The sequence below is a fragment of the Orycteropus afer genome, unplaced genomic scaffold (genome assembly GCF_000298275.1).
Source record: "Orycteropus afer afer isolate SDZICR_OR568_19922 unplaced genomic scaffold, OryAfe1.0 scaffold00037, whole genome shotgun sequence".
In the NCBI taxonomy this organism is placed as follows: Eukaryota; Metazoa; Chordata; class Mammalia; order Tubulidentata; family Orycteropodidae; genus Orycteropus; species Orycteropus afer.
In genome coordinates, this window is record NW_006921624.1 from 1,430,648 (window position 1) to 1,453,993 (window position 23,346).

A 23,346-nucleotide genomic window follows, 5' to 3' on the forward strand; every position below is an offset into this window, starting at 1 on the left:
ATGATCATCTAAGAATTCAAGCAGTATTATCTTGAAAATTGAGCTCTGTTAAGGTATTTTACAACGTGTGTGGCAAGCACTTCTTATATATTATTTATTTTAACCCTCACAACAGCCCTACGACATAGATATTTAGTCTGTTTTGTAAAGGAGGAAAATCTCATGTTTTACCCATCTGTGCATTCCGCTTTTCCATTACAATCTGGGATGTCTGTATGAATGCTTTAGGGGATTTAGTTATTCTGAGCATCACACAGAGTCTCAGATTCTTTTGGTGCTTGACCTTTTAAACCAGAAGTATATTTACTATGTTGTTGTTGTTGTTATATGCCGTTGAGTCGGACCCGACTCATAGCGACCCTTCCTTGGGTTTCCGAGGCAGTATCACTACGGAAGTAGATTGCCCCATCTTCCTTCGGAGGAGTGGCTGGTGGGTTTGAACCGCCAGCCTTCTGGTTAGCAGTCAAGTGCCTTTTAGCCACTGTGCTACCAGAGCTCCTATTGGTGGTGATAAATCAACTGTTCATTATCTTTATAATTCAGCTGAAGCCAGGTGGTAGAGAAACTACAAAGATTCTTGTGGTTTAGTCTCACCCAGATCTCTGTCCTCAGTGCTGTGGAAGATTGTCAAGGATTCACAGAAAAGTTGCCTGAGTGTACCTTTTCATGTATTAAAGCCAGGGTGAACTTCTTATGCATCGTGGCAGAAGTTCACTAACATGTATCTGCTTGGGTCAAGGCAGTAGATTCTGACAGTGCAAAGATCACAACCCGGATTATAATGATGTGGCATGCTTTATTTTCCTACCTTCCACAACTACTAGACTTACACAGTCCAGAGCAACCTTTAGCTAGGATCTTTTCAGTGGTTGCCTGCCTAGGGAGACACTGAAGAAAAATCATATTGAGTGATATTAGTAACATAAATAAGGAAAACAGTATTCTCTCTTTCTTACCTTTCACTTTATTGTGTCCTGATGTTTTGCGTGGACAGTGGCTTGGAGCTTAATGTCTTTCTCTCCAGAAAGCCTCAAGGAATTGAGAGACAAGGGAATGCCAGAATAACTTCAGGTTAACTAGAAAATGCTATCAGCATGAACTCAGTAGATCAGCTTTATCCAGATTGTGGGAAGACCCTCATGATAACCCAGCTCAATTATTTAACCTGTGAAGAGCCCAGGTTCCAGACATATAAATCTTGTTTAACATAGTCATGTGTCTGGCTTTTTGCCAGGCTAATATTTGTTAACAGGCAGATAGTTAGTATGCATGTAAGGAATTGAGAGAAACTGACCAACATTTCCTGCAATGTGGTGTGATATTCTGGTCACTTATCTAACTTCTAACCCAATAAACAAGATTAGGCATAATGGACTTCTTTTTCAGTGTTTCCATTGTTCAGAATGTTACACGTACCTTCATGCCCTGATGCCAGGTTACTGAGACATATTTTTCATAGCTTTTTTCCATTTGCTTTTTGTATTTTTATATGTCCCTACCTCATGCTATTTATTTATTTATATCTGTTTCACTGGTCACTATAGGAAAAAAAATGGAATGGGTGATAATTGTGTCACTCCTAATTACGGACTCCAAGAGGACTTTTTATCAGGAAAGCTCTGCTTCCTCACAAAATTGAAACTCTTTGTTGAAGTTCATATAGAAATATTAAACTTGCAGTTCTGCTGCCAGAAGTAGCAGTTTTCCTAGCAGCAGTTCTGTGATTGCCACATGAAGAAGTTACTTTTTTAATTAATGAAAATATTCAAAACTGTTTATTATTAATTACAGAAAGGAAATAGGCAAGGTGGACTTATCAGTAGTACCATACAAAAGAATTTATATAGTTTCAATATAAGAAACTTTAAAGATGATAAAGTGAGATGAATTGTTATCTCCTCTGCTGTTTGCTGCTTCATGAATATTGAAATATTTTGGATCTTTTGACTTTTTGACTATCAGAGCATGAAGAAACGTGGCCATTCTGATGGTGATGTGAAAAGGAATCTGGTGCAAGTTTTCTTTCACTGCCTGTCCCTTTCATCTGTTTTTAGTAGAATCTACTGCCACCAAATGTTGACTGTCTGTAGCAAGCTGATGTCCCTATTGCTTTTTAAAAAATAAGAGTCTCTGGCTATATTCTGACTTTGGGGATGAGAGAATTTGTCTAAATATTTTTGACATTGACCCCTTGAAGAATATCTGTGCCAGAATGAGAGTATGATATTATTTACAAGCTCTGACCAAAGAATGAAAGTACCAGAAAATACAAAGAGACTTTTGGTTTGCCTTGTCATTGCCTATCCAGACTTCCTTTGCCTCTCTTCCTTCTTCTGTCGTCCCCTTTACCCCCTTCCTGATTTCTCTGCTTAAGTAAGGTGATAGAATAAAGCTTAGCTTGTCTCACTGTTAATTTTAAAATCAAAGTCTTTAAAAAAAAAAAAAAAAAACAACGCAGAGTCCATACCTTTTCTTGGGTTTACATTACTTAGCAGCCAGTCAACCTTTGTCATGTCTAACTTTTAAACTATTCTAATCATTCATTTATAGTAGTTTGTTTTATTTGGTATGTGAGCTTTACGCAGATACTTGTATTGACCACAGTTAAACAGTTTTCCATGAAAACGTTAAAGTGAGTGAGCTGTGCATTTTGTGTCACCATAAAGACAAAATTGAGTAAACCCAAGAGCTAGATTACCTATGCCGTGAAAACCCACATATTTGTTTTATGTTTATAAATAAATTTACATTAACGGTTCTTTTTGAGGCTTCCCATTTTATGAGAAAAGGGGGTACTGAAATGATGTCTTGTGTTATAATTTTGTCATCAGGGATTAATGGGACACAATGCAAATATCTTCTGTAGAGCTCACCTGGTCACCTGGTCAGAAAATAAGTGTGTAGCACTTCAGCCTTTAGTGTTGAAGCAGAATAAAACAACCATAATTCTTTCTCCAATAGATTTGTTTTCTGTTGAACATTGTGCCCTCAGTTTTAGTTAATGATATTTTATCAATTAGAATGTACATTGAATTTGCTGTAATGGAGTCCTGTAATAAGTCAGGAAACCAAAAACTATCAAGTGATATTGTCTCCCATTTAAAAATACTTGCCTTGTATTAGTTGGCCCTCAAGAATATACTATCCAGTCTGTTACTGTCATGATTATCCTGGAAAGAGGTTTTGGTGGACTTTTCTTCCCACATTTAAGAGAGTTCTTAAAAGTGAGTAACTTAATTAGATTAGACAAAGAATGATTCCACAAGAAACATTTGTTTGTTGGATACATTTGAATCATGCTGCAGGTCTTTAAAACATTTATAAATGTATTATCCTAGAGGAAATCAGTTCGTCTATTTAAATTTGTATAGTTATCATTAACACGTTTGGATTTTTAATTTTGCAGTCGTGGGCCAACTCATTCAACTTTAAAATATTAAAACAAATCAAATAGTTGTAATTGGACAGTATTCTTTGCTGTCTTTTTAGAAAAGTTATATCTGTACTGAAATGTATTTTATCTTTGTAGTTTTAATAATTTGGGCTTAGAAAGTAAATAATAAAGAGAAGTTCATGGTGTCAACTTGAGGATTTATCTTTTCTCATCGGTGGAATAAAGACTGTGTTAATTGTCATCTTGATGGATGAGTTTATTTAACTGTAAAAAAAAAAAAAAAAAAAAAAAGCATATTATCAACGAGTATATCCCAAATTGATTGCTACATAAAAGAGCCCCAGTTTTCTTTAGGAATTGATCAGCAATGAAATCCTTTCTATAAAGAAAAGCTGTTATTGCTGTTGGTCCCAGATTTCTCCTCTTCCCACGTACCCCACCAAAGGAAAAAGTGCTATGTACCTATTTTGTGCCCTGTGATTTTACACATACTGAATAAGATCCCAGATTGTATGTTGCAGTGGTCCTCGATTTGCTTACTGAATGAATATTATTGAGTAAATCCTGTAGTCCTTATGTACAGAACTACTCTAAGGGTTGTTAAACTTAAAGAATAGTGCATATAATTAAAAAAAGCAACAAAGCCAAATTATGAAATCTTCTGGGAGTCTTATTAGTTTACTCTGATGCTGCTATTCTTTTTATTTTTATTGTGTGATAATTTGACAGGAACCCCTTGGTCAAATTCTATCTGTCTCTCTTTATCCCATTTTACCATTAGAAAATGTTGCGATGAAAGATCCTCCGGACTTACTGGACAGGCAGAAATGCCTGAACGCCTTGGCGTCTCTTCGACATGCCAAATGGTTTCAGGTTGGCTCTTTGTTATTGTCTTACTATTATTGTAGCTTTGTGCAGGTTTCATTTGCATTACCTGCCACTTAATGGTTTGGTTTCTCTGTGATATAGAAAATGGGGTATTTTCTACCTCACAGAATGTTGTAAGAGTAAATGAGTAAATTTAGGTCCAATGCAAGTTTTACCATAGTTAATAATATTTTATTATCATATAATTCTTTTTTTGCTTAATACTCTGAATTTCAAATGATAGCTTATAAAATACAAACCTAGGTGAGACAGTTGCCTCAAGTAGGGTTGCCATGACTACAAAAGGAATTGTAGTATTAGGCTTCTTTTAGTATTAAATCTGCCTTTCTAAACCAAAATTTTACTACTTTCGATAATTTGATTTTTCAGTTTGCTTGGCAATTGATTGGCTAATTAGTATTCACTTTAAAGAACCCCTATCCATTATCAATGTGCTGGAAATGAATGTTTTCAACAAGGATATTGGAATCATTTTGTTTGTTTTAGGCAAGGGCAAATGGATTAAAATCATGTGTAATTGTCCTCCGCATTCTGCGTGATTTGTGCAACCGAGTCCCCACATGGGCACCATTAAAAGGATGGGTAAGTACGTAAATATGGTTAAAAGGAAATTCTGAAGCTGTAGTCAGGAATTCCTGTAGAAATTCCCTATCACTGTAAAATGGCTCTATTCTGAATTAGATAAGATATGCATTCTCTACTTTAGCTCTGGAAAAAAAAGTAGCATCTTTTTTATATGATTTCTTTGTTTTTGTGCCTATAACTTGTCTCTCTTGTCTCATCATATTCATGTTATAGGTATTTTTATGATAAAAAGGTTTTATACTTTTTAGAAGTGAATATCTTCTTGTATTTTTTACTTTTTCCTGATAGTTGATCACTCTTCACCTAGTGTCCATGGAAACCTGCTTAACTGGCACATTTCTCTTTTAGTGCCTACTTCCATTTAAAATAAAATTAACCTGATATCAGTATAAAGCTCCTATACATTCTTTCCCTTTCTCTTTGAGTATACAACAAAAATAAATAAATAAATAAATAAATAAAACCACCATACCCACTGCCAGTGAGTCGATTCTGACTTATAGTGACTCCATTTAGTTTTTAAGGTGGTAAATCTTTACAGAAGCAGATTGTCTCATCTTCCTTCCACGAATTGGGTGATGGGTTTGAACTGCCAACCTTCCGGTTAGCAGTCATGCCTTGGGCACTGTGCCACCAAAGCTGCTCTGAATATAGACTCTTAAAAAATAAGTTCATATTAGTAATTAAAGTTAAACAAGCAGTACACTTAACCTGATTTTGGGTATAGTATATAGTGTATATTGCAAACCTTAATTTTAAGGAAATTATTATGTGTGACCCAATTAAAAGCACAGCTAAAGACATAAATAATTTAAATAAATCTGTAAAGGTCATTTATAAATTAATTTAGCAATTATTACCTTGATATAATATCATCAGTTTTCAATTTATTAAACATGGGGATTTGTTTTTTATCTTTATTCTAATTGGGCCAATCTGAAATTAAATCTTCTTGTTTTGAGATATTTGTGGTTGGATTGCTTCCTAAGCTGAGTAGGAGATAAGTGGTCTGGTTTATACAATGACTACTTTTTAGCTATTACTAACTTATATAGCTTGTCAAATCTTTTATAAAATCAATTTGATGACCATGGTTTCTTTCGTCATCCTTTAGGGGTAAGTGAAGATGAAGTTTCTGTAACAAAAATATCTTCTGAATATCTATTATCTCAAAAATGCTCAGTTTAAAAACTCTGGTCAGGGTAAAAATTAATAATCACCTGTGGGAGAAAAGTTAAATGGGCCCTTAATGTAAAATTCACTTTGACTCTTTGGCCTCACTTGTAGATAGTAATGTCAGCTCACTTTTAACTGGAATCCTTTTAACACTTGCTGCATGTACTAATTTGTAATTTAATATCTTCTAGCCACTAGAGCTTATATGTGAAAAGTCTATAGGTACTTGTAATAGACCTTTGGGCGCTGGGGAGGCCTTGAGACGAGTAATGGAGTGTTTGGCATCTGGAATACTACTTCCTGGTAAGGGCTTCAAACTCTGGAGGCAGAAGAGTTAGAAAAATTTCATTTTAGTTTATTTTTCTAAATTTGTGCTAAATTTGTCCTTTGTATAGGAAAATGATGCATAAAAGTGATTCATATGAAGTTTTTAGCAATTAGAATGTTTTGAGTATTGGAAAAGTGCTGTAAAATCTCTTTTAATAATTATTTGTGTTTTGTATGTACTAACATAAAAGGTACTAATAAGATATTGTGCCTGCTATGAGTTTGCTTTACCTAGAACTCTGAGTTTGAAAATGAAGATGTTTGGTGAAAATCTATGAAGTTCATTCTGTTTGTAATCTGGTGTTAAATTTGGAAATATTAAATTAGGTCTTATTTTTTGTATGTAATTCCTGTAAAGATTTGGAATAATTCATCTTGCTGTTTCTGAATCCTCAAAGTAAGACTCAGTTTTGAGCTTAGGTATGCAAATGACTTCCAATAAAATAAGGACCTTTAAGTACAAACAATGAAAATAAGATTGCCCTTTTTACTCTCCTTAATTATGTAGATTATTAGTTCTTTTTTTTTTTTCTTCTACTTTCTTTTGTGTTAATTTACCAAATTCTAAACTCAGTTCTAAATGATACTTGTATTTTGCCTTTACCAAAGGTGGTCCTGGCCTCCATGATCCTTGTGAGCGAGACCCAACAGATGCTCTGAGCTATATGACCACTCAGCAAAAAGAAGATATTACCCACAGTGCACAGGTACAAGACCAGGCATATCACTGTGAAATATTAGAGAGATTTTTATCTCTTTTTCTGAATTTTTCTATTTAAACACTGTTTTCTTGCCTGTTTAGACTTTTGCCATCATAATATCAACAGTATCAATCACTGCTATTGAGTTGATTCCAACTCATAGCGACCCCCTTTGGGTTTCTGAGGGGGTAAATCTTTACGGAAGTAGATTGTGCAGTCTCCTTCCGTGGAGTGGCTGGTGAGTTTGAACCACCAGCCTTCTGGTTAGCAGTCAAATGCCTTAGGCACTATGCCACCAGAACAGAACTCCTTAATATGAACATTTAATGGATGTCTTTTTAGCTAGATGTTTGGATGTCTTTTTAGCTAGATGTTTTAAGATTTTTATGAATGGCTATTGAAATTGGAAAAAATACAATGTTTTGTTCTTTAGCATGCACTCAGACTATCAGCCTTTGGCCAGATTTATAAAGTGCTGGAAATGGACCCTCTTCCATCCAGTAAGCCTTTTCAGAAATATTCCTGGTCAGTTACTGATAAAGAAGGTGAGTGTAAAAGATTTTTATTGGGTCTAGGGGTTGGCAGTCGTGGATGGTCATGGGATGTGTCTCTTAATAGAGCTCAGATTACTTAATAATTCTAAGTCACATATTAGAAAGTTTATTGCTTTTCTTTCTGACTTTCTTTTCTGTCCCCATTAGCTTGCTTTCATTTATTCTTATTAGAATACTTACTTGTTTATGTGGGCCAGATTCTATTACTACATAGTCTTAGGGACCATACTTTGAGAAGATATCACAGAGTTTCATGATTTGTATCAAGCTTACAAATGTCACATAAACCAGAAAGAGAAAACAAAAATCAGGAGAAAATTATATTGGACAATTTAGCACCATCATCCATTTATACTATTCTAGATGAATTCAGAGTTTCAATAGAAAGAACACAGGGTCTGGGTCAGTATGATCTGTGTTCTAGATCATACTGCTCCACTGCTTGCTAGATGTAGGCCTTGAGCAAATTAGTTCATCCCTCTCTGTAAGAATATTACCTCCAACTTTACTAGCTGTTGTCTGGTTAAAATACTCAACTCAGTGTCTGGAGTATAGTAGATACTCAGATGCAATTTAACTCACTCTCTTACTATGCCACTGTCATAGATTGAATTGTGTTTTTCCAAAGTAAATAATCAATTTGGATGGGCTGTGATTCTCAGGGGAGCTCTAGTGGCATATGCTGGTTTGGTAGTTACGTAATGATGTAATTTGGCAACTGTGTACTGATGTAAACATCATCCACAATATGATCTGGTGTGATCAGTCAGTCAGTTGTAAGGGGTTTAAGGTGGGGTGCAACACCCTTAGTTGGGTCATAGCGCAGGTCTGATGTAAAGGGATCCTCTCTGGATGTGGTCTGCATCACCTTTTATCTTGTAAGTGATGAAAGGAGAGAGAAGCAGCAGAGAAGGAGGGACCTGACTACCACTAAGACAGAGAAGGAGCTGGGAGTGGAGCACATCCTTTGGACTCAGGACCTTGTGCCCACAATCTTGTAGACTCAGGGGAAGATTATGCCAGGATTCATAGAGATCTCCAAGGAGTTGCTAGACCCGTCAGTGTTGAAAGGTAATAAGAACCTTCCTTCAGAGTCAACAGAGAGAAAGAAAGCCTTTCCCTAGATCTGGTGCTCTGAATTTGGACTTCTAGCCTCCTGTACTGTGAAAGAATAAATTTCTGTTTGTTAAAGCTATTTGCTGTTATAGCAGCACTAATAACTAAGAAGGAGCTCTGGTAGCATATTGCCTAAGGCACTTGACTGCTATCCAGAAGGCTGGCAGTTCAAACCCACCAACCACTCCTCGGAAGGAAGGTGGGGCAATCTACTTCCATAGTGATGCTCAGAAACCTAAGGGGGGAAGGGTCGCTATGAGTCGAGTCCAACTCGATGGCAAGTAACAACAACAACAACAACAAACAAATAACTAAGAATCTGGTACCTGAAGAATTGGTTGCTGCTCTTACAGACGTCTAAGATATGGAAGCAGTTTTGAAATTGCATAATGAATATTGGCCTATAGCGTTTTAAGGTGCCTGATAGTAAAAGCAGGAGCTCTGATAGCATAGTGCCTAAGGCACTTGACTGCTAACCAGAAGGCTGGCAGTTCAAACCTACAAGCCACTCCTCGGAAGGAAGGTTGGGCAATCTACTTCCATAGTGATAATGCCTCGGAAACCCAAGGAGGGGTCGCTATGAGTCCGTACGACTCGATGGCAAATAACAACAACAATAGTAAAAGACCAAATTGCCTGTAAGAGACTCTTGGTGCAATTATGGATGCTAAAGGCAGTTCTGATGAGGGCTTAGAAGGAGATGAGGAGAGCTATAACACCAGAGACAGCGCAGATGATGAGAGATGGCAGCAGAGAAATGGTGGTAGCCAAACCAGAAGACTGGTGTTAAACAGTGTGGGAGCGGACCCACAGAGTGAGAGAAATGAATGCCTTCAGGCAGGAGGCTTCCTGGTGGAATGGGATGGCTTTAGCACTTGTTGCCAGAGCTAGAGAGAGGGTCCTGAGTGTCTTCAGGCCGAGACTTACTGGTAGAGCGAGGGGCCACTGGGTATATAACAGTAGAATTAAAGAGCTTGTAACATTGCTGGAGCAGGGCAGAGGCTGGGCTGCCCCAGGAGGCACCTTGGGAAGCAGAAGCTGAGGAGACAAGGAACATGGGAAGCAGAGCTGCCTCAGTCTCAAAGGGTAGAGCCACAGCCTCGGGAGTTTTGAAGGGTGGAGCCACAACCTTCTAGGTTTCAAAGAGTTAGATCTTCACCAACTTGGTTCCAGAGTGTGGGGCTGCCATTTACGAGTGCCAAGAGTATAGGGCTGGGTCTTCTGCCCAAAGCTGAGGGGGCTGTGCCCAAGGGGCAGAAGGACAGGACCTGCTGGAGCCAAGGGGGTAGAGCCAGCACTCAGTTGAACTAGGAGAATGAGGCCGCCACCTAAAGCTGAGGGAACAGAGTTGCCATCCCAGTGGGCCTGGAAGGCAAAGCTGAAGCCCAGAGCTGAGGCGCTTCCACTCAGAATCCAAGAAACATCGCCAGCACCCAGAGTATGGAGGGCAGAGCCATTGCCTAGATGCTCTCACACAAGATTATATCCAAGCCTTGAGAGCTGTTGTAAATTGTCCTGCTGTTTTTTTTTTTTTTTAAGCTTCTTGGTGCCCATTATCCTATCTTCAGTTTTTTTTCCTTGCTTGTAGTGAAATGTAGTCTACCTTGGACCTATTCCTCCATTGTGTTTTTGAAGCAGATAATTTGTGTTCTAGATTCACAGATGAAGAGGAATTTTGTCCTGGGGTGGAATTTGGACTTGAAATTGGTTTAAGACTTTTAGGATGGTAAAATGGGGTGAAGTATTTTGTATGTGGCAAGGACATGAATTTGTAGAGGACAAGGGATGGAATTTTGTGGATTGAGTTGTATCCTCAAAAAATACGTGTCAGCTTGCTTGGGCCATGATTCATAGTGGTTTGGCAGTTACATAAGGATGTAATTATCCCCATGATGTGATCTGATATGATCAGCCAGTCACCTGTAAGGAAATTAGTGTAGGATGTAGCACCCTTACTCAGGTCACAGCCCTGCTGTGATTCAAGGGGAGTTTCCCTGGGGTCTGGCCTGCATCACCTTTTATCTTACAAGAGTTAAAAGGAGAGAGAAGTGAGCAGAGAAGGGAGGGACATGACTACCACTGAGAAAGAAGACACTAACCGTCTAGATTCAGGGTAAGATTAATGCCAAGATACATGGAGATCTCCAAGGAACACTGGGCCCACAGATGTTGCAAGGACCTTCCCCCAGAGCCAGACAGAGAGAAAACCTTCCCCTAGAGTTGGTGTTGTCAGTTCGGACTTCTAGCCTCCTAAACTGTGAGAGAATAAATAATCTGTTTGTTAAAGCCATGCACTTGTGGTGTTTCTGTTACAGTGGTACTAGATAACCAAAATAGCCACACACACACACACACACACACATTATTTTTTTCTTTTATTTCCTGATTTGCTGTTATACTGGAGAGTGGGGTGTTTAACAATTTAACACTAGATATTCTTCATCTGGAACCAAATTCACCTCCTCTGTATATCAGAAATAGTGACATGGCTCAATCTGTATTTAGACAACAGAATTCCATTGAGTCTAAAGACTTTCAGGTAGTGTAAGGTCAAAACTGTTTATATAATAATATTAAAATACCTTTTTCCTTTTCAATGGAAAAGCAAAAAAATTCTTTCTTTCGTGAGTGTTACGGTATAGTTTTCCACAGGCTACATATGATGTGTGGTGACATCATTTTTCTGATGTCTAGTGGAATATTTCTTGTGTATTAAAAAAATTGTCTTAATTTCTAATATGCTAAATAGTGATTGATATACTCACAAAACAAAACTTCTTTATGGGTCTCAATGATTTTTTAAGAATGTAAAAGGATTCTGGGATCAAAAAGTTTGAGAATCACTGCCTTAGATTGTAACTTCTTTAGAGGCAAGGAGTCCCTCACATCCTGCCACATCATCATTGCAAACATACTAATGCTCATTAAATGTTTGTGGAATGAAAACCATTTTCTTCCAGGAAAAGGGGACTCATACAGTGGCAAAGAATTAATGAAAGGGATTCAAATCTGTATGACATCAGTCTTTGTAGATTGTATGAGTGAATACAATTTAAAAAAGTGTGTGTGTGTGTGTATATATGTTCTTATGATTAATAATGAAATTTTATTTCAGTCTCTGAATTCTAGTAGTTTTTTTTTTTTTTTTTTCCCCTCTCTCTCTATATTACTAGAGAGGAGCTCTGGTAGCATAGTGTCTAAGGCACTTGACTGCTAACCAGAAGGCTGGCGGTTCAAACCCACCAGCCACTCCTCGGGAGGAAGGTTGGGCAATCCTACTTCTGTAGTGATACTGCCTCAGAAACCCAAGGAGGGGTCGCTATGAGTTGGGTCCGACTCGATGGCACATAACAACAACAACAACAACAGCATATTACTAGAGAAAGCAAACCTGCTGTTATGTGACTCTGATTTTTTTTTTTTTTTTAATGCTCTATTTCAAAAGTTTGGGAACCATTGGCCTGCCGATTTATAGCATGAAATAGAGCCATACTGCCAGTGTTTTCATCCTAGCTCTCCCAGTTCCTTGATGTATTACCTTGAGCAAGTCACTTAACTGTTTGAACCTTGGCTATAAGGTGATATAACCCAGGACATTGTTGTCAGACCCTTACTGCACATCCCCTCATGTTTTCATGTTTTTAGGACCTAGCTTCATGGCGTTCACTTTTAAACTTTACTCCAGTAATTCTTGGTGATTTCAGTATGCATGTAGATGATTTTTTTCAAAACCCTGTCCTCTTAATTCCTTGACTGTTTCTCCTACAAATGTTTTGTCTTCTATCTCATGACCTATTCCATGTGTCATAGACCTTATCTTCACCAGTAACTGTACCACCTTCTCCATAAATCTTACTGTCCAGCTAGCTCTTGTCATCACTTTGTCTAGTAACTTTAATACTCCATTTTCTTTTTTAAACTTTATCATTGTACCATCTTTTCATTCTCATCTGTCATTTCTCACTCCTTATCTTTCCTATTTTCTTACTTCTGTTCTTACCCTGCCTGTATTCCATGGTCCATCATTGTAATCACTCCTTAGCATATACTTTCACTTCTTTGATCTGTTCCTGACAAAATTCTGAATCTGTGAAATCCATCTCTCTTCCTACTTTGTGCCTATATCACGTTGCTGATCATGGTTGGAGAAAGGAATATAGGACTGTTAACCCTTTATGTCTATGATGGTGACCTCAAGTTGACCACTTCTGTTGTCTAGCAAGCCTCCTATAAGTTCTAGAGTTCCTAGATAATAATTTCTAGATAACATCTTCTTTATCTCATACTTCCTCTTCCACCCTGGCACTGTCATCTAATGACCTTATTTACTTCTATTTTCTCAGGAGAGAACTTCTACATGTTCTCACCACTCTGTCTTCTGTAGTAATTATATCTACTCATATACTTTGCCTTTTCTTCTTTGACGGTAGATAAACTATCTTATTTTAAGACCAGCCTTTCTACTTGCGCACTACAGCGTATCCCTTCTTGCCTATAAATGCTGTCTTCTCTCGCAAGTGTCAGTTTTTCCCTGATCTACCCCATCATTCTCATCAGCATAAAAACCTGCTGTAATATCTCCCATCAAAAAGACAACATCAAAGCAAAACCCTCCTGTGATTCTACAGTTGAGCTCCATTTCTCTTCTGCTTTATAGCAGTACTTCTGGAAAGAGTGGTCTATACTTCCTGCCTTTCCTTACATCCTGTTCTCACTGAAATTATCTCATCAGACTTTCTTCCTGAGCATTCTACCATAGTGCCTCTTGTGACCTTCTGATTGCTAAATTCAGTGGTCTGTTTTCATTTCTCATCTTAGTCAGCTGTTTAGCAATATTTGATACAGATGAGCACATATTTTTTTCTGCTGTTTTTTTAATTTTATGTTTTATTATGAAATATAACACATATTTTAAAAAGTATATTTAAAAAAAAGTTAAAAATAAATAATAGAAAATCTGTATATACTGACTAGGTTATAAGCAGAACATTATGAGCCGTTCAGAAACCATGACATTCACATCCCTTCCCATCACTTCCTTCTCTCAGGAAGCTACTATTTCTTTCTTTCCTTTTTTTTTTTTTTAAAAAAAACTATTTCCTTGATTTTCTTTATAGCTTTCTCATCTGTTTATGCTTCCTTGACAATTTACAATTGTCTCTCCGTATCCATGAGTTTGTATCCACAGATTCAACCAACTGCAGATTAAAAATATTTGGGAGATTAAAAAAAAAAAAGCAATTAAGTGGTGAAAGCTGTTCCTCAAAGGCTAAGAAGGAGCATAAAGTGCTATTTACATATTATTTGTATTGTATTAGTCATTATAAGTAATCTAGAGATGATTTATACAACAGGATGTTTGTAGGTTATATGGAAATATTGCACTATTTTACATAAGGAACTTGAGCATCCACAGATTTTGGTATCTGTGAGGGGTTCTGCAGCCAGTCCCCCATAGGTACTAAAACCTGCCATCAAGTCAATTCCAACTCATAGCGACCCCCTTTGGATAGAAGTAAATTGCCTAGTCTTCCTTCTGCAGAGTAGCTGGTGAGTTTGAACCGCCAACCTTCTGGTTAGTAGTCAAATGCCTTGGGTACTACACTGTAGGTACCAAGGAATGACTGTAATTGGATTTTGCCTGGAACTTTATAGAAATAGAATCATGCTGAACTTACTTCTTTGTGTCTGGCTCCTTTCTGTTCAACATTGTTTGGGATTTATTCATGTTAACTGCATACAACTGTTTATTTGCTTATTTTAATAGCTAGATAGTATTCAAGATGGAGTCAGAAGAGGATGTGGGATGAGGGTATCATTGCTGATGTCAAATGGATCTTGGCTGAAAGCAAAGAATACCAGAAAGATGTTTATCAGTGTTTCATTCACTATGCAAAGGCATTCGACTGTGTGGATCATAACAAATTGTGGATAACATTGCAAAGAATAGAAGTTCCAGAACACTTAATTATGCTCATGAGGAAACTATACATAGCCCAAAAGGCAGTCATTCAAACAGAACAAGGGAATGGATACCACATGATTTAAAATCAGGAAAGGTGTGTATCAGGATTATATCCTCTTACCATACTTAATCAACCTGTATGTTGAGCAAATAATCTGAGAAGCTGGACTATATGAAGAGGAACGCGGCATCAGGATTGGAGGAAAACTCATTAACAATCTGTGGTATGCAGATGATAGAACCTTGCTTGCTGAAAGTGAAGAAGACTTAAAGCACTTACTGATGAAGATCAGAGACTATAGCCTTCAGTATGGATTACACATCAACATAAAGAAAACAAAAATTCTCACAACAGGAATGGAGAAAAGATTGAAGTTGATGAGGATTTTATTTTACTTGTGTGTACAATCAATGCACATACAAGCAGCAGTCAAGAAATCAAGTAACATATTGTCGTTGGGCAAATCTGTTGCAAAAGACTTCTTTAAAGTGCTAAAAAGTAAATATGTTCTTGAAGACTAAGGCTGACCCAAGCCATGGTGTGTTCAGTAGCTTCATATGCATATGAAAGCTAGACACTGTATAAAAAAAAAAAGACCACAGAAGAATTGATGCATTTCATTTGTGGTGTTGGCAAAGAATATTGAAAATGTACCATGGACTGTTAGAAGAATGAACAAATCTATCTTGGAGGAAGTATAGCTGGAATGGTCCTTAGATAAGAGAATGGCCGAACTTTGTCTCTTGTACTTTGGTCATGTTGTCAGAAGGGACCAATCCCCGGAGAAGGATATCATGCTTGGTAAAGTAGAGGATCAGTGAAAAAGGGGAAGACCCTCAACAAGATGGATTGGCACGGTGACTGTGACAGTGGGCTCAAGCATGACAGTGGTTGTGAAGATGGTGCAGGACCAGGCAGTGTTTCATTTTGTTGTACACAGGGTTGCTGTGAGTTGAAACTGACTCAATGGTACCTTATAGCCACAACAGACTACTCCTTGAACTCAGACTCAAATATCTAAATGACTCCTCAGTATTTCCCTCTGGATATCTAGGACACATCTCGTACTTTAAAATGTTTAAAATCCAAATTCCTTTCTTCCCTGTATCTATGTAGTATCTTATCAACAAAGAAGCAAGTCTTTTTTGAAAAACTTTTTACTTTGAATAATTATCAATTCGTGGAAAGTTGCAAAGATAGTACATGAGATCCTGACCCTGTACCCTTCACTCAGTTTCTCCCAATGTTATCTCTGTGTTACTAGAGTACAATATCATATCCAGGAAATTATATGTGTATAAGTTGTATGCCATTTTATCAAAGTTGTAGATTGGTGTAACCATCACCACAAACAAGATACAGCACTATCCCAGCACCACAAAGATCTCCCTCATGTCATCCCTTTATAGTAACACTCACTCCTGTCCCCCCAAATGGTATTATACAGTATCTGACTTTCGGGAGTCTCCCCCCCCCTTTCATTTTCATTCAGCATAATGCCCTAGAGATCCATCTAATTCATTGCATATGCCAATAGTTATTTCTTTTTATTGCTGAGTCACATTCCATGGTTTGGATGAGCCACCACTGAACTGTTTATTTAAGACATTTTGTTTGTTTCACATTTTTGGCTATTACAAATAAAGCTGCTGTGCCCAATCATGAACTGATTTTTGTGAACAGTTTATCAAAGACAGGTTTCTGTGAATTAAATGCATTCTATTTCATTAGTATCTGTTCTTATTGCTTGTTTTTCCTTTCTCTTTAAGTTTAATTTGCTGTTGTTTTTCTTGTTCAAAACGGATGAATACGTTGTGGATTCTTTTAGCCTCTTATTTCATATTATTAAGACACTGAAATTTCCTTTAAGCAAAGACTTATGTTTTGGACGTTAGAATTTTTGTCAGTTTTTTACCCATGGCCATTTAAATGTCATTGCTTAATTTCCAGACAAATGGTGATTTTTTAGTTATCCATTTTTGAATTCTCATTTATTCAACTGTGATCTGAGAACATACTTTGTATTTCTTTCCTTTGATACTTCTTTATACTTATTTCATAGCCCAGCATGTGGTCAGTTTTTGTAAATGGATTTATGTTCTTGAAAAGCAGGTATATTCTGCAGTTGTTGGTCACAGTGTTCTTTACTTGTCAGTCACATTTGTTCATTGTGTTGTTCAAATCTTATACACTGTACTAATTAATTTGTATGTTCTGTTAATTGTTGAGAGAGTGTTAACTCTCCTCAGTTGTGGATTTGTCTGTTGCCTCTTGTAGGTCTACCACTCTTTAGTTTATGTTGTATTTTGCATTTCTAGTATATCCATTTGGTTCTTTTATAGTTTCAGATTTTTTGCCAAAATTCTTCCTCTTAGTTTTTTGAACATTGTTTTCATTCTTTTAAATAAATTTTGGTTTTAAAAGCTTTGTTGTCTGTTTCCCTTTTGGGTCTGTTTCTGTTGTCCGCTGTTTCTCTTGACTTTGATCACAGTGCCTTGTCTTTTCACGTGCCTGATTATTATGAGTGCTGGAGAGTTTAAATGAAAACTTGTAGAGAAGTTAAACCCTAGAGTAATGTTTCTTTTTTCAGGAAGAATTTATATTTGCTTCTCGGAGAGAGTAGTGGAACTGGCTGTAGCGAGTCCGTGTAATGCAGTCAGAGATTAAGATGATTTCAAGCTGGGCTTCATTTCTTGCGAGGTCTAAACTATTTTCAGCTCATCTTACTTTTACTGTATAGCACTGTGGAGAGCCAACCCAGAGTGTGGAGGATTTAGCAGATCTTCCTTTCCTGATGGTCCTTGAACTTCAGTTTTGGACCCCTGAGAGTTAGGAGCCTGTGGAAAGTACTCTGCTTAGTTCTTTGAGGCATCTTCTGGATTTGGAAGATGCCACTAGGGGTAATGTGGCCCCCAATGCCTCAAAATCTTGATGATAATTCTTTATTGTCTAGAAACAGAAAATTATTTTATAGTTAGTTTTTCTAATTGTTCTTATCAAAAGCTTTTTCTGATTTACTTAAGCCATTCCACTGGAAGTAGAACCTAAGTATTTTGTAAAAAATCCTTTAGTGAGTTAATGATGGCACAGGTTGAGAACTACTGCCTTATATGATCTGGCTCTCATTTACTACCACCCTCTGGTGGTGTAGTGGTTAAAACATTGAGCTGCTAACCAACGGGTTGATGATTTGAACCTGCCAGCTGCTCTGCGGGAGAAGGATGAGGCAGTTTGCTTCCATAAAGATTTATAGCCTTTGAAACTCTACAGGCAGTTCTACTTCATCCTGTAGGGTCACTGTGAGTCAGAATCGACTTGCTGGCAGTAGGTTTTCCCTGTTCATGAGATTCAAACCACTCAGGCCTTACTAATGCTGTGTTTCTTAGCATGCTCCTGTCTTAAGACTTTTGTACTTGCTATTTTCTCTGCTCTGAACTCTGTTTCTCTAAATAGATGAATAGCTTATTCTTTCATTTTCTTCAGTTTTTCATTAAAAGGTCACTTCCCCACTGCCATTGAGTCGATTTTGACTCAAAGCAAGCCTCATTAGGTTTCTAAGGCTGTAAATCTTCATGAAAGTAGATTGCCTCATCTTCCTCCCACGGAGCAGCTGGTGGATTTTAACCGCTGACCTTCTGTTTAGCAGCCAAATGTCTTACCCACTACGTGGCCAGAGCTCCTTAAAGAATCACTTATGAGTATAAAATAGGAATACCTCCTCCTTCTCCTCAAGTCTCTTGTTATTTTTCTCCATTGCATTCCCTACCATTTGACATTCTGTAATTAGTTCCTACTGCTCTAGCATAAGCTATTTGAGAACAGGGACATTATTTTGTTCCCTGTTATATGTCCAGGAACTAAAAATTATCTCGCATGTAGTAGATGCTCAATTAACATTTGTTGGTGAGTGAATTTACAATGGGATGATAAAAATATTGGTTTCATAGAGTGCTTGTAAGGATTAATGAGTGAATCTCTATATTAATAAAGTACTAACAACAGTGCTAGGTATATGGTAAGCACTCAAATGGTATTTTAAGAAATTTTTGCCACAGAAATAAATGATTGCTTCTCCTAACTAGATAGATATTGAAGAGGTTGGAAGTAAACCTATTTTTGTAAAGTAAACCCTTTTCTTTTCAGATTACTATTATGATTAGCTTTTTTTTTTCTTTTCCAGATTACTATTATGATGACTTTATATCCCTTTTCCAGTGGCCAAGGTGTTAGAATGAGGCTTAACTTATGGAGCTCTGTTTGTGTAGTTGGAATATTTAGAGAATAGATTTGTGGGTTTAAGCCGGCTTGTGATTTCCGGGCAATCAGGGAGCTGCTTCTAATGTAACTTAATGAGTAGCAGAGTGATTGAATAGACATAGTTGCTTTTTAACTTTATCTCTTAAAGACTGTATTCTGGGCAACTGGCATACTGCAGTTTTATGTCATGCAAATGAAATACAGTAGTGAGCAGATACTGCCTTCTGTTGAAGAACATCAAGATTGATTGACCTGAGTGGTAAGTATTGACCCAAGCAAAAGCTGAAGTCAGTGTTTACCTCAAGGGACAATAAATCTTTATGATCAGAGAATATGTGGTTAATCTTAGTATTATATCAAACTTTCATGAGAAGTATCTGGAAATCTTGTGGCATGTATTTCTTGAGTATAATTTTCCATTAGGAAAAAACCCAGCAACCAGCTTTTAAGAGAGAGTTAAGTTAGGAATGTTCTGCAACTGTATCTGTGAAGGTGCAGAGTTCTTTGGAGTACTTGGACAGGCTCATGAGCTTTTTTTTTTTGTCCCCCCTCCTGTTTCTTTGTAAGTTGGAAAGCAAAGCTCTTGTCTTCTACCTGAGTGTTATGAACTAGCTGCTTTATCCAAGAAATTGATTAATACCAGTTTAGTTAGTTTTTGCTCCATACCCATTATGTCGTGTGATATTTTGTGAGGTACGAGAGAGAGAAAATATCTTTGACCTTCAAAGAGTTCTAAGAATACACAAGAAATATATATATATATGTGAAATAGGCAATGATACAAGAACACATGATACTTTAAATTTCTGATACTGTAGAAACTATTAGAAAGTTGATATGAGAGAAAAACTGAAGAGAGTTTCATGGATTAGGTGAACTATAAATAAAATCTTGAATAGCGTTGAATGGGCGGGCAGGAAAGAGTATTTTATAGTTGGATGAATAATGAGATTTCTAAAAGAGTATGAATGGATTTTTAAAGTTTATACATTTAATAAATGTTAAATTATAGAAGTATTTGATAAGACATAAGTAAAAATAAATCCAACCAGAGATAACTACCTTTAACATTTTGATATCCCTTCTTTCATAAGTTTTTCTATTCCTGTATATACATGTGTGAATATATGCATAGATATTTGTATGTATACATACCAATAAATGGAGAAATAAATTTAAAAACAGGGTAATACTGAATTATTTCAAGAAGATTTACTTTCAAAATTTTTAAATGACAAGATCATAAGTCTGATCATTTATTTAAGCACTGAAAGCTTTGTATGGTCCTTGTGATTCCTAAGATTTTCCCATCTGAATATAATAGATACACTTGGTAGAGAAAGTAGAAGCATTGTTTTAACCATAATGAATCTCTCTCTGTCTCTGTCTCTCTGTCTCTTGTCTCTCTCTAGGTGCTGGGTCTTCAGCTCTAAAGAGGCCATTTGAGGATGGATTGGGGGATGATAAAGATCCCAACAAGAAGATGAAACGGAACTTAAGGAAAAGTGTGTAAAGGCTTTATTCTTAGTTTTCTTTTCAGCTGTAACAGATGTGAACTAGAAAGGATTTATAGCCTCAGATAGGAAAATAAAAATGAAAAGTATGATTTATTTGAATTAGACTTTTAAGAATGGATCTTAACTGTAAAGTTGACGATTATAACTTTATTCTCTGTTTGGATGCTTCATTGCTTTAAGTATATTAATATTGAAAAATGAAAATTAGTGTATAGATATAGTAATGCAGGTTGTTTTTATAAAAATATTAGCATACTAACTTTAAAAGTAGTATCAGAATTACTTTTGAAGTTAACTTGTAAGTGCCTTTTGAAACTATTGCTTTATACTGATTACTAGGCACCTACAAATGTGTAGATAAAAGCAAAAATGATTTTCTAGTTTATTTCTGATCCTGTTCCTCTTTCATTCACAGTTCTGGACAGTAAAGCAATAGACCTTATGAATGCCCTCATGAGGCTAAATCAGATCAGACCTGGGCTTCAGTATAAGCTTCTATCTCAGTCTGGCCCTGTTCATGCCCCTGTTTTCACAATGTCTGTAGATGTGGATGGCACAACATATGAAGCCTCAGGACCATCCAAGAAAACAGCAAAACTTCACGTAGCAGTGAAGGTAAAGTATTTATCTTACTTAGTAATGCTTTGTTATTTTATATTGCAAACAAGTTGCTTATTTTCCTGTAGAAAATGAAGAGAATTTTTTCAGGATTTTAATGACAATAACACAGACTTTTGTCACCTCTGTATCAAATATTAGGTTTTTTTTGGTGGTGGTTGATTATACAAAACTTAAAAGCGTAGAACAAAGTAAAGAAATAATAAACTCAATTGTGCATCTCTGAGACAGAGACCATTGATATTTGTAGTATGTTGGTTTACTTACTTCCAGTCTTTTTCTGTTTTGCTAATTTCTTTCCTTTTTTTTTTTATGTTGGATTTACAGTGCATATGCGAGCTTTTAAATATCCTCTTTCTTTGTTCATTTAACATCATCAGTAGTTTTCTAAGTTATTAAGTCTTCTAAATAATTTTTAATGGCTCTATGAATAACATGATGTGTATATATCATTAATATGTTTAAATATTTCTCTGTCACTGGATATTTTTCTGTTTTTAGATTTTTTTCTATTATAAATAAATTTGATCAGCATCTTTGCACATAGTGCATTTTCTGTATTTCAGAGTATTTCCATAGGGAGGGACCATTCTATGGGGAATCTTGCTTATAGACTTACAGAACATTCCCAAATAGTGGGATCTCTCTGAGTATGATCTCTTTCAGACTAATGCCAAACTGTCAAAGATCATTAGACTGAAAGTCAGTTTTCACTTAAGGAAAGTTCTATTATGTAATAATATGACATAAGCAATAATTAGTCTATTTTTATGACCCTTCCATTTTATAAGTATTACTAATATAGTATGCAGGAGCTCTGGTAGTGTAGTGCCTAAGGCACTTGACTGCTAACCAGAAGGCTGGCGGTTCAAACCCACCAGCCACTCCTTGGAAGGAAGATGGGGCAATCTACTTCCGTAGTGATACTGCCTCGGAAACCCAAGGAGGCGTTGCTATGAGTCCGGTCTGACGATGCACATAACAACAACAACAACAATATAGTATGCAAGCACTATCCTAGATTCTGGGGATATACTAGTGAACAAAACAGTGTACCTATACTCATGGAGCTTACAGTCTAATGTGGATAGGGGAGACAGACATTAAATAAATAAGTGAATATATAATATGTGGTAAGAATAATGCATGAAAAATAAAAACAATTAAGCTGTAAAAATATTAGACAGTGTACTATTTATGTTCTGCTTTGTGTATAAAACAGGTACCTACAGTATGATGAAATAGTGTCAGTGAAAAATAAGGCAGATAAAGGAAGCCAAGAAGCAGGGGGAAAGCGAATTCAGGAATAAGGCTAGAGTTTAATAGCTATACTGTGAACTGAGGATGACTCACAACTTTAGATATAAGCTCTCTAGCAGCTGACAAAAAGCTTGTGAAATATACAATTCACTGTTTATGACGTAAGAACAGAAAATTGATTATGAGAATTATAGTTATCTTGGTATAAGGATCAAATGGGTATTTCTCCTTTGATAAGTCTCCATAAAAAAGAATATCAAAGATATGCTATAAAGACATCCTTGATGCAATGATAAGTTTTGTGGGGTTGTTTCTTGGAAAAACTTAATATAAGCTATTGGCCTCATAGCAAGTTGCAAGTCAGTAAAATTTTGAGGCGGGGATTAGTAGAGTTGCATATTTTACAATATGACAAGTTAACTGCACCCCAGGGAAAATACAGGTATGATGGTCATCTACCTCCATATAAATCAGTCATTATCTCTTCCCTCAGGTCCAGTGTGAAATCAGTTGTAATCTGTATTCCAGATATTTGTCATAGCTTAATTAGCAAGTTAACTTGTAGATCTGAAATTTGAGAAGAGTTGAGATTTACCTTTTTTGAAATTGGCAAAAAAACAAAAACAAAAAACCCCATAAACACTAAACTTTTGATCCACCCAGGTAGGAGAAATGAGAGATTAGAGTAATCCAGAGGTGAAAACTTAACCGTAGGTGATTTATTTGGTTTAAGATGTTGAATCCACTCCTTAACATGAGGGCTTCTTACCAGATCTCAGTCAGAAGTAGCTTGCGATCTTTTCCGATATTCTATGATCATACTCCCCGGATTCATGCGTTGGGTAACTATATTCTAGAATTTGCTCTCTTATGTTGAGGTAGACAGTCTCCCTCTGATTGTCACAGAGTTTTTATTGTATATCCGGTTTTCTAAAGGTTAAAAGTTATTTAATGTAAATCCTTTTGAATTTTCTTTTTCTTATTATA

General features: G+C 36.5%; 1 protein-coding gene across 1 annotated transcript in view; it reads left to right on the plus strand.

Moving 5' to 3' along the window:
• LOC103193420 (spermatid perinuclear RNA binding protein) overlaps positions 1 to 23,346 on the plus strand; it is an 83,538-nt gene that overhangs the window by 33,445 nt on the left and 26,747 nt on the right. Inside the window, exons 4-10 of the mRNA XM_007936622.2 lie at positions 4,176 to 4,267; positions 4,769 to 4,864; positions 6,235 to 6,346; positions 6,980 to 7,077; positions 7,505 to 7,616; positions 20,377 to 20,469; positions 20,897 to 21,096. Coding sequence (XP_007934813.2) covers positions 4,176 to 4,267; positions 4,769 to 4,864; positions 6,235 to 6,346; positions 6,980 to 7,077; positions 7,505 to 7,616; positions 20,377 to 20,469; positions 20,897 to 21,096 — 803 coding nt within the window. The remainder of the gene's footprint in view (positions 1 to 4,175; positions 4,268 to 4,768; positions 4,865 to 6,234; positions 6,347 to 6,979; positions 7,078 to 7,504; positions 7,617 to 20,376; positions 20,470 to 20,896; positions 21,097 to 23,346) is intronic.